We start from the raw sequence: 12957 nt of genomic DNA, 5'->3' as shown, positions 1-12957 counted from the left end.
GTCTGTGTGTTCAGTATGTGTGTGTGTGTGTGTGTGTTTTCAGTTAGTGTGTGTGTGTGTGGTTGGTTGGGTGTCTGCAAATTTAAAGATCATGATTTTTGGAAATACCCGTTTGTGTGAATGGGTTTGTGGACTCCCATGGAAAAGTGCCAGCATTCAGGCTGGTGTGTTTTTTGGCGCCCTCTAGGAATGTAGTACCAAATAACACCAAATACCAGGATGTGATTCTAATTTTGGTAGTTTCCCAAAGCCTAGGAGTAATAACTGGTTGTTTTTTTGTTGGCTGGTAAGTCACTTTGTATGGATGAAACAGCAAAATACGTACGTCTGAATGATGATGATAGTACACAATTACAGAAGATAGTGAGCTAAGTGAATATTAATGATTGTGATCGGCAACTCATTATCCATGAATAATTAGAAGTAATAAGTAAGAAGTATGTTAGTACAATGTTTCCATACTTGTTCTGATTTGCTATTTAGTGACAACTAGAAAATTAGAGAATAGTTAATAATAACTACAACTTGTTACCATAATATTACCATGTCATTACTTACTTATTACTGATTTGTTACCTCCACAAATACTTTTTAAATTATTAATTCATGTGTAAATACAACTTGTTACCTTAATAGTATTATAAATATTACCCAATTGTTACAGAGCTATTATATCCCACAATTACAAGTTGATTCATTACTAACGAGTAGGAAATTGATATTTAATTTATGGACAAATATAACTTGTTACCATAATATTACCATGATATTACCCACTTATTAGCGATCAGCAAAGTAATGTGCTACCCATTTTTATTACATTTACACAAGTCATGTAATTGCACATAATATCTGAATAGTGTCTGAATTTTCTATGTAATAGTGTTTTTAATTAGTTCTACATACATTATTTAGATTTCCACATTCAGATAAGAAAAAGGACAAAATATTCTGTGTATATGTCTAACCGACCATTAAACACATAAGTAATTACATAACCTGTACAACTGCAATCATTCTATAACAATATGTATATCACTTGTAATTACACTGTCATTATACTGATTGTTAATGTGTAACTACATAGTTATTACAGACACTTATTATAAACTGAGACTGCAAATTCTCATTGTTTTGGCCTTTCTGTTTCCTTTCCCATTCAAGTAAGTTGGCGTTCAGTTCTGAGCTCATCTGTCTGGTCTTATTAAAGTATTGTAGCAGAGATCTTTGCAGTGATTCGTCTAAACTGTACTCTATAATACAGCACAGTGTATAGTTTTAATAATGCAGTATGCAGTAGAGTTTTTTTCATATAAATCTGATTTCTAACTCATTAAAAATGGCAGTAAAGGTAAACTCGGGAAGCTGTTGTTGTTGGACGCTTTTGGAGCCTGGTCCTGATCCTATGCGTGAGAGGTTCATGCAGTGAAATCTGCAGGAAATCCTCTTCGCCGTTTGGGACGGAGCCGAATTTGCTGTATTTGCTTCAGTGCTCCCAACATAAGCCTCTTCATTTTAGCAGCTCATCCACACGGCTAGCACTTCCTGCCTGAGAGCCTGTGTGTGTGTGTGTGTGTGTGTGTGTGTGTGTGTGTGTGTGTGTGTGTGTGTGTGTGTGTGTGTGTGTGTGTGTGTGTGTGTGTGTGTGTGTTGTGTGTGTGTTTTTTCTAGCTGTTGAGTGAAGCTTTACTGACCGTATAGCGATGATGTCCGCCCACAGCTGGACGAATGCCACCTGGGGACCGAAGGCCTCCATAATGTAGGTGTAGTGCCCACCTGACTTCTTAATGCAGGTCCCTAGCTCAGCATAGGACAAGGCACCTGGGGGTGGGGGTAAATATGGGCGGGGGTAAATAAGAAGAGGGTAAGAAATTGTGATCTGATCTCATGATCTTATTCTATTGAGTTCAATTTAATTACATTTCATTAAACCAGTAACAATGTACACTGTACAATGTATAAAAATGACTTACAGTGCACCTATAAAACCTTCATAATACATTTATAAGCACTGAATAACATATAACACATAATAATCCCTGTGCCTCAGTATTTAGAAACTGTTTACATCCCTATAACATAAATATAGTAAAAAAAAATAAATAAATTAGAATTTAGAGAAAATTACATGTTGTTTGATGTATAACGTTCGATTAATAACAGTGTTTTGAAGCATAATTCTCAATAATTGAACAAAAATGACCTAAAGATGACCAATGAATCCATATGTGAAGACACGGTGGTAAGTGCTAAGATCAACAGTTTATTGTAACTCGATGTAAGATTTTCAGGAGCCCTGGTGTCATGGTGCAGGTGGCAGTTTTGTACAATATCAGGCTAGTTGTTACAGGACAGGCAAACACAGCAATTACTTGGGGCCACAGGCTGGCCTGGGCCATTTAAATTATGTGACAGTCAAATCAAGAAAGGACAATTACACTGTTATCAAAATCCCCCTCAAGGGGGGCCCCTTTCACTAGATGCTGACAGTAGAATATAACCAGACTGGAACATGTTCAGCAGTATCCATTCACACCAGCTTGTATTTAACACTAGGACAGATAAAGCTACTGATGAACTGACATTAGTTTCACATTCAAATCATGGAAACAGCAAACCAGAACCTCCACCTGTCTTTTATATTTGATAATATTTGATTTACTTTACATGTTCTGACTCATCTTAAGTTTATTTAACTGAACTGAGTTTTATATGGTTATATTTGTAGTTCCGTGCATTGCGAAAGAGACAAGGCCCAGCGCATTTTGTCTCCATCTGGGTCAAACAACAATAAAACATTTCATTAAAGATAGTGGTTATAGTGGGTTTTTTACCATAGCTTTGCTGTTTGAACTACAGTATAAAAGGATACATTTTTTGAACAAGATAGAAGCGCAAAATGGGATCTGGTGATCAGAAATGAAGGCTAACATATACATTTATAGATCTGGGTATTTCACCGCTGGTGATTAAATGTGGTGGGGTTTTCTCTCAACAACCCTACTGCAAAATATGCAGGAATAGTGTGAGAATATTTTAAGAAATTATATTAAGAACCTCTACAATTTCATAAGGAAATGTCTGGCATGTCACCTGACACGTGCATTATAAGTGCTACATGGACCAACACCCCAGTTTCTGTGTATAATATGGTAATCAACCCAAGTCACATGTGCCAACATCCTGGTCGCTGACTATAATATAGAATTTGGCTCAGGCCACAAGTACCAAGATCTCAGTTGCTGAGTATAATATGGGAATCAGCTCACACCATTTGCGCCAACACCCTGGTTGCTGAGTATAATATGGGAATTGGCCCACATTGCTTGTGCCAACACCTCAGTTGCTGAGTATAATATGGGAATCGGCCCACAGAATATTTTAAGAAATTATATTAAGAACCTCTACAATTTCATGAGGAAATGTCTGGCATGTCACCTGACACATGCATTATAAGTGCTACATGGACCAACACCCCAGTTTCTGTGTATAATATGGTAATCAACCCAAGTCACTTGTGCCAACATCCTGGTTGCTAAGAATAGTATTGGTATCGGCTCAATCCGCAAGTATCAAAACCTCAGTTGCTGAGTATATTATGGGAATTGGCCCACATCACTTGTGCCAACACCCTGGTTGCTGAGTATAATATGAAAATTAGCTCAAGCCGCAAATACCAGCACCTCAGTTGCTGAGTATAATATGGGAATTGGCCCACATCCTTTATGCCAACACTCTGGTTGCTGAGTATATTATGGGAGTTACCTCAAGCCGCAAGTACCAAGACCTCAGTTGCTCAGTATAATATAGGAATCGGCCCACATTATGTATGCCAACACCCTGGTTGCTGAGTATAATATGAGAATTAGCTCAAGCCGCAAATACCAACATGTCACCTAACACATGCATTACACATGAATTACACGTGTTACACACTAGCTCAATAAATATCACCTATAGCAGTCTAAATGTTTAATCAATTTTGGTTCCTGGTAAGTTTTATCAGAAGTGCTAGATTGCAGTATAGTAATGGGTCACAGTGAGGCCTTCACAGTCCTAACACTGCACACATACCAATCCTGCAGCAAACTTTACTTTAATAAATAGTGTGTGGGTGAGTCTGTCCCAGTGGTTTTGACAGCCTTTAAGGTGGATGCTATCCTTCAGACTGGTTGAGCCTGTCTTTTTTACAGCTAATACTGGCAGCCTGGTGAGTCTCCAGCCATTCACGTCCAAACAACACATTCAGCACTGTTAAATGAGGTGATACAGCTAGATAATTAGATCTTCAGATCACTTCATTAGGGAAGAACTGGCAAAAAAAGAGAAAAAAAACACAGCTTCTGGACCTCCAAGAATTTCCCCTGACTTCCATAATGAACAAAGCTCATTTTATTACACAAACAATCCTCTGTCTGTTCTAAATGATGTTCTGTAACAGCGAACAAACAATCTTTAATCTCAGAAACACAACCGGCATGTGACGCTCGCACGAGACAAGACATTTAGAGATCTGATTTGATGTGTGGAGGCGGTCTGTCTCTGATGGAGGGCTCTATCTACATCACCACCACAGTTTCTATGGAGTAATTTCTATAAAATATTCCTTCATCAGCTTATTTGCAGAGTTATTTAAAAGTACATAGATGAATGGCATCAGCAATTCTAACTATTCCAAAAAAAGCATGGAACAGTGGTTTCATCCTAAGCGGAGTGTGTGTCCACAGGGGTATTGCTTAGTGTTTCCACACTGCAAATGAACCAGAACATGGCTTAGATGATCCAAACTGAGACCAGCTCTTTTGGTCAGACCGAATTTTAGTTCCTTTTCTTTTTGGACAAAACTTCGAAGGATTGCATCAGACTTCAAAGGTCCAGTTCAAACTCTGAAGTTTTGGAACAATCTCCAAGGTCTCCATCCAAACAATGCAGGTTTATAAAGTAAGATACTCTATGCTTCCAAATCTGGCACCTATTGCCAAGAAATACACACAAATGCGCACAACTTGTCTAGTTCTTTTATATAAGCACTAACCTTACTGTAATTGGTCTTGAAATTCCATATGTTTAAAAAAAATGGTTTAATTTCAAACTAACCAAACCACAGTTCATTTGAGACAGTTGAGACTAAGACCATCCAAAATGTCAAAAATCTCTGAATGGCCAATGCTGAGCCTGTGTTGAATTGCCTTGGGTTCGAATCTAGTTTGAATCTAGATCAGATTTTAATCAGAATGCTAAGGTCACATCTGTACACCCCAGTAGCTATGTATAATATTGTACTTGACTTGTGCCAACATCCTGGTTGCTGAGTATAATATGGGAATCGGTCCAAGCTGCATGTGCCAACACCTTAGTTGCTGAATATAATATGGGATTTGTCCCTAGCCGCATGTACCAACACTTCAATTGCTGAGTATAATATGGAAATCGGCCCGGGCTGAATATACTAACAACTCAATTGCTGAGTAAAATATATGGAATTGGCCCAAGCTGCATTTGCCAACACCTCAATTGCTGAGTAAAATATGGGAATTGGCCCAAGTTGCATTTGCCAAAACCTCAGTTACTGAGTATAATATGGAAATCAGGCCGAGTAACTCCAATTGCTGTGTATAAACCACATTGGGCCCTGTTCTGCATGGCCAACGCCAAAACTCAACTGATGCTGCCATACCTGAGCAAAGCTTGGGCCGATTTCTTCTCGTCTCTAAGCCTCTTCTGGTCAAAACAAATTTTGGTTCTTTGGTTTCTTCTGGTTCAGACCAAACTAAAAGTCTGGACCAAAGAACCTAGGTTTAAAAACACCTTTAGGGTCTTTTAGCTCTCTGTCCCCTGTTGTTTCTGAAGGATGGTGGTAGCAGATCGGGCCGAGAGTGAAAACTATGGCTCGAAATTCTTCTGTTCTTCAAAGCATGCAGGCGGCGGCCCACAAAAGAGTGCTGACAAGTGTGAAATGACTTCTGACACACACATGAATACACACACACTTAAACAATACTGCCCTGACACACAAATGAATTCATGCCCCGTACACAGAGCCATCAACCGCCACAGCCTTGCTTCTGTTAAGAAAATAACTACCAAGACAATACAAATCTCTCTGCTTCTCTCTGTCTATCACACACACACTTATACACATACATGCACAAAAGCTCTATCATGCACACACACACACTTCCATGTTTGGCCTTGGGGCACAGACCCTCCAATCACAGATTATAGAGTCTTTTAAAGGTGAATTTAGCTTATGTTACCTTCAAGCCATTCTAGATATCTAGATCTTACACTGGACGCCTTCTAAGAACCTTTAATCGTTTTATATTAATTGCTTGGAGCAATTTAATTAAAACCATTAGCCCATAGAACTCCATTCAACAGCAAAAAAACACAGTAACACATTGTAACCCACTGTAGGAACACAGTACACACACTGTACCCAACTGACCCAGACAAAAATGTCACTTGCAAAGACACTGTGCACATTTTTGCTTGTAAAACACATTCCAGGAGCCTAAAACATGTAGTTACGGTTGTTGGAATCAGGAAGAATCAACTGAGAGGAATGAAACCTGGTGGGTAGTTGTGACAGACTGTCAGGAAGTGATCCGGGATGTCAGCTAATCATCTTCAGTGACAAATCTTGCTTTTGTCTTGATGCTTACACCCCGGTTTCTGAGTATAATATGGGAAACAGCCTAAAATACTGGTGTCAACACCCCAGTTGCTGAGTATAATATGGGAATCTGCCCAAATCTTGCTTTTGTCTTATTGGAGACAATGGTCTCATGGCATGGGGTGCGATTTTGCTGCCAGATCACCTTTGATCTTTGTTACAGACACTTAGATAGCCCACTGTTACATTAATGAGGTCCTGCAACCAGTGGCCCTACCTTTTCTGAATGCACACCCCAGTGTACTATTTCAACAGGACAATGTTCGTGCATATGCTGCTACCAAAACAGTTGAAAAATGATTGGAAATGTTAGGGTATCAGTCTTTCCTGCTGGAAGTAATATGGATTTATTCCAATTAACTGAACCCAACTGATGCTGAGCCTGGGGACGTGGTGGCTCCATAGTTGGAGCACTGGGTGGAAGATGTCAGAGATATGGGTTTAATACCCAGGTTTAGTAAACTGCTCTCCTGCTGCCCACTGCTCCAGGAATGTGTGCTTAGTGTTGTACTAGTCCACATGCTAGTGGCTCCATGCTTTGAACTGTAGAGCAGTGGAATGATGGACCTCTGTCCAATACTTTTGGATGGGATGAGTTGGGGAGTTGGGGATGAGGTGGGGTATTGATCATCCTGGCCTCCATCAAATCCTTACAGCAATGCACAAAAACATAATAGGAAGTCTTCTCTGGACAACAGAGTCAGGAAGAATTCTTATTTATAGTCTCGATTTCAGAAAAACAATGAATAAGCAGGTGTCCCAATACTTTTGGACATATAGTGTGTGAATAACCATGTTCCTAATGTCTTAAGAGTGTGATTATAGCTGCTTATTCTTTCTATTTTATTAAATAATCAGCACTCATAGCAGGACCGACTATAGACAAAACAATAAGGTGAATAAGGTCAGCCTGGGAAAAAATGCAATCGCTCTGACAGGCATTGTTTGGGGGAGGACAGAACATGAGTAACTGACAGCAAACAGAATGGATATGGAAATAAAGGTGAACACCACCTGTGATTAAAGCTAACTAAAGCAAACAATGGCACCTGCTGTTAAAGTACGACTGCATGAGTTGCGGTTGTTGTCAACCCACGCCTCATTTATTTATTTATACCAGAAGCACAGCGTGACTATGAGCAGAGCTATGAACTTTAACATGAAAAATATAGCCTGACTTAAAATACACAAATACATGGAGAGTAGATTCATATTCCTACCCACCTACTTCTAAAAGCAGAGATTTCTCTTTTTTCCTTTTCAATATTTTTTGAACACAACTGAAACAAAATTGAAATAGCAAGTTGAGTATGCTTGGCCTATAGGGGCAATTTTACCACATAAAGAGATGCATCATCACCCCATGAAAAAGGGGAAAATGCAAGCATAGAAACGAATTCCCCCCAAAAATTGTATCCCATTTTCTCCCCAATTTACAAGACGAATTACCAACTTACTCATTAGGACTCCCCCGATCATTAGCAATGCCTCAACAACAGGACGGCTCGGAGGAAAGCGCAGCGACTCAGTTCTGATACATCAGCTCACAGATGCCTTGTGCTGATCGACATCACCCTTTGGAATGATGTGGTGAGAGAGAGCCATCTACCCACCCAGAGAGAACAAGGCCAATTGTGCTCTCTCAGGGCTCAGGCAGCTGATGGCAAGCTACATGAATGGGAAACAAACCAGCGATCTCCCGATCATAGTGGCAGCACCTTAGTCCTCTGGACTACTTGGAGCACGAAATGTAACCCTAAGAACCCTACGGACGGATCTCACCTTGTGTTCTCAGCTTAATTACTCAGGAATTCCTTCACACAGAAACATAATCCATATAATGTTAGAAAGGGTGGAACTCTTTCTAAAAATAGCAATCCAACCAATATTATTTACCTTTACTGCTTCAAACATATTTATATGATGTTTCGAACCAAATAATATCAGTAAATGACTCAAAATGACTCAAAATGTCCACAGAAAAAGTGTGAAACTACCTGCACTCAAACTAAAGCTAGATATGGCACGACTTTATATAGTTTTTATTTTACTTGCACATTTTTACTAAGTAGTTATTTTGCACTAAACATTTTTATTTATTTTATTTATCATATTATTTTAATTTTTTTGTGTGTCCTGATCAAAATACTAAAAGGCATAGGCTGCTCTGAGTGTCAGGTGTTTAGTAATCTACATGTATCCTAGAGGTGTGATTATCAAGAAAAAGAAGTCCATGTAAACCATGTAATGAACTATCATCAATATTCTTATACTTTCATACTTCTCATTTACACTATAGTCTAATCATTTTTGAAAGGATATCTTAGGTGTGAATATATTTAAAGTATATACATTCAAAAATGAGTAAAATAAAAAACTTGGAGGAGCTTGGTAAAATTTTGACCAAAACATGACCAGTTCCAGGAATATATAACAATTCTGCTTCCTTTTACATTTTAAATTATGATATTTTTGAGCAGCCGTATGGCTTCTGGAGTAAAAGAAATCAGGGCATGTGTCTGTCTGATATAATTACTGTGTTATAAGACCTGAAAAAGAGGAACTGACAAAAACGAAGAAAAAAACAAACACACCAAAACAGCCTAGGGTTCAAAGGTTTAATCACAAATTTAAACACTGCTGTATCATGCAGTATTGAGTATTATATGAGTGTAGTAATGTTTAGTAATGTTACATTTAATATACATTCAGTTTAATATGAGCTGAGGCCAGAAAATGGACCATCCAAGTAAAGTGTTACCTTTTTTTTTTTTTTTTGTCACATAGAACATATTTTAATCCATGTTTGGACTAAACACACAGATCACAGAACTGTGTCACACCCTGGAAATTGGTCAAATTAGGATTGGGCTATGCAAATGATTGCGCTTCATCAGTGTAAATACCGGTTAAACTCCCACAGGGAGCAAAACAAACATCTTTTCAGATCTGCTGCCTCTCTCTAGTTGAAATGCAGAGTGAGGTGGACGGAGGCCAAGCCCCCGTTCACTGTTTCCCAGCCTGTGGGCCTGTTCGTGTCAGAGGTGCATTAAATAAACACAGGAAACAATGAGGCCTGAGTCACAGGAGCGAATGAGGAGAAGCGGTTCCTGCCCTGAGTTACAGCACCTGCTGCTCTAACGCTGCGGCGCGATGTACTGTGCTCGGCTCACGAGCTCGCATTACGGAAGCGGCAGTGACAGTTTTGTTCACACACACACACAAATAGACACACATAGAGACACACACACACACACACACACACATACAGAAACCACGTGTCCGGCTTTTCAGGAGCTGCCGGCATCCTGCTCTGTACCTGCCAGCTGCTTGTCATTCATTACAGATGATAGATTGAATTACACGCTGAGGAGCTTGTGTGAGGTTGGGGTTTGAGTGTAGCGTGTTTGGCAGGTAGTAGCCAAGCGCTGACTGAGTGTTTGGTAATAAGTGACATGAGACCTTGGTTATAACACCTTGGTACCTTAGTATTAGTCATGACTCAGCAAAAAGTGGGTTTCTGTTTGTTACTATTGAATTCCTATGTTTATTCCATAAGGAGTACAGAATATCAGCACTGTCCAATGAAAAACACTTATCTCCATTACTGTCATATGGTATATTTTTAGTTTACTACATAATTTGAACAGTCAAAATTTCTTGATGAATGGACCAATAGAAACTCTTTAAAATGACCTGAAATAAACTCTTTTTACATCGATTCCATTAAAAGTTTACAAGATTTTTTCTCTTTTAGGTGTTTTTCATTGGACAGCGAGGATATATATTGAAAATACATTGAACATACTGTATATATGTACGTAAAATGATCATAACTGGTGGTGTCTGGCTAGAATTGTCCATGCTTACAGCTTACAGCTTCTGGCAAACTGGCAGAAATCAGATCCCCACAATCAACACATGACATACCCATAAAACCACTTCCTACACTGATTACTCTACACTTTCTAAATAGCTCTATAACTACAAAATATAGTGTTATAGTACCAGTTTTACAATGATCAGGACCCCACAGACAGGACCACCACAGAACAGCTATTGCTGTGTTTGAAGGATGGGTCACAGGGTTCAAGTGCTGGTTCAGATACACAGCAGTGCTGCTGGAGTTTTTAAACACTATGTTCACTCACTGTCTTCCACTGTATTAGACACTTTTATCTATAGCAGCTCCACCTTGTAGATAAAGTAGATAACATCAGAGACAGAGGACACTTTTTACAGGATGCTACCCACAAGACAATATTGATTGATTACTCTCAGTCTAGCACTGGTGCTAAGGTGTTTAAATACTCCAGCAGCACTGCTGTGCCACTGCCTGTGTTGAGAATGAGCTATTACCCAAATGGTAGCTGCTCTTTGGTGGTTCTGAGGAGTTCTGACCATTAAAGAGAAAAGGATGATGAAAGGATGCTAACTATGACAAGTATGAATATGCGGTACCACTTTAAAACAAGACTACCTTAATAATCAGTTATAACACATACGTAGAAAGGGCAACAATATAGTTGGCAGTGGGATCACTATTTGGCAAACAACAGGTCATTGTTGCCCTTTCTATGTATGTGTTATAACTGATTATTAATGATTTTTAAAGGCATTTACAACCTGATTAGAAACCATTAAAAACTAGTTGTAAACCATTTATAAACCCTTTATAAAGGTAGTCTTATTTTAAAGTGGTACAGAATATGCTGTATATTGAATATCTATTATATGACTGTGAGTGTGTGTTTTTTTTCCCACTCACCGAATAAAGACAGGACCCCACAGGCCACCCACACCACCAGGGACATTCCCACGCTTCCGGAATTTTTCAGGATGCCCTTCGGAGAGATGAAAATTCCCGCTCCAATGATGGTGCCGATGATGATGGAGATTCCTCTTAGCAGGGTGACCTTTTTCTTCAGGGCCACTTTACCTGGGGGGCCACATGCAGCCTGGACACCCCCATCTGTTTTAGTATGGCCATTCTGAGCTGTTCTCCTGCTCATTTTTACCAAACTATCTCTTATACACTCACACACACACTCACACTCTCACGCTGACACACACTCACACCACACACTCACACTGACACACTGACACACACTCTTTTATAGTCTGAGAGTGAAGGCCGTAAAGCCGCGTGTCACTGAGCGTCTCTCTCTCTAAGGAGGGAAAAAACCTGACAGGAACTAGGTGTTCCCACAGACCCGGCACAACTTTCTGATTGGCTGAGGGCCGCCCAAACTCATTCACTCCTGAATATTGAACAGCTCTAAGCCAACCTCTCTCTCTCTCTTTCTTTCACACACACTCAAACACACACTCACATACACACTCAGACTCACACACACACACACCTCTTTTTCTCTTTTTACTGTTTTGTTCCTCCCCTTCTCTGCTCTGCCCTTTCATCAGCGCTCTGTGTGTGAATGTGAATGTGTGTGTGTGTGTGTGTGTGTGTGTGGGAAGAAGTGTGAAGTGCAGACGGTCAGATCTGAGTCATGATGCAACAGCAGAGTTCACCTGTTCAAAACTCTACTAATACTCCAATAATACTTTACTTATGTCATAAAATGCCACTAAAACTCTACTACTACTCGACTGATACTCTACTAATATTCTACACACACGTTACTAATATTATTAACAATACTCCACTAACATCCCACTAAAACTCTACTAATACTCCAATAATATTTTTCTAATGTTATAAACAATACTCTACTAACATCCCACAAACACTCTACTAATACTCCAATAATATTTTTCTAATGTTATAAACAATACTCTACTAACATCCCACAAACACTCTACTAATACTTCAATACTACTTTACTAATATCCTAAACAATACTTCACTTACATCCCACTAACAGTCTACTAATACTCCAATAATACTCTACTAATACTCCAATAATACTTTATTAATATTATAAACAATACTCCACTTACATCCCACTAACACTCTACTAATACTTAAATACTACTTTACTAATATCCTAAACAATACTCCACTTACGTCCCACTAACACTCTACTAATACTCCAATAATACTTTACTAATATCATAAACAATACTCCACTAACATCCTACTAACACTCTACTAATACTGCAATAATACTTTATTAATATTATAAACAATAATCCACTAACATCCTAATAATTATACCAATACTCTAGTCATACTCCACAAATACTCTACACAACACATTTTACTAACATTATAAATAATACTCCAATAACATCCCACTAAAAATCTATGAATACTCTTTTTC

The 12957-nt window shown here is 38.9% G+C and overlaps 1 protein-coding gene across 1 annotated transcript in view; it reads right to left on the bottom strand.

Annotated features, from left to right (window-relative positions):
- Positions 1-11829, bottom strand: part of slc7a11 (solute carrier family 7 member 11) — a 37054-nt gene extending 25225 nt beyond the window's left edge. The window contains exons 1-2 of the mRNA XM_022684374.2: positions 11445-11829; positions 1695-1821 (exon numbers count right to left, since the gene is read on the bottom strand). Of these exons, the coding sequence (XP_022540095.1) occupies positions 1695-1821; positions 11445-11688 (371 nt within the window). The 5' untranslated portion in view covers positions 11689-11829. The remainder of the gene's footprint in view (positions 1-1694; positions 1822-11444) is intronic.
- Between the last annotated feature and the right edge of the window lie 1128 nt (positions 11830-12957).

This window comes from Astyanax mexicanus, chromosome 10, assembly GCF_023375975.1.
Source record: "Astyanax mexicanus isolate ESR-SI-001 chromosome 10, AstMex3_surface, whole genome shotgun sequence".
Lineage (NCBI taxonomy): Eukaryota > Metazoa > Chordata > Actinopteri > Characiformes > Acestrorhamphidae > Astyanax > Astyanax mexicanus.
This window is presented reverse-complemented; position numbering and strand designations above follow the sequence as displayed.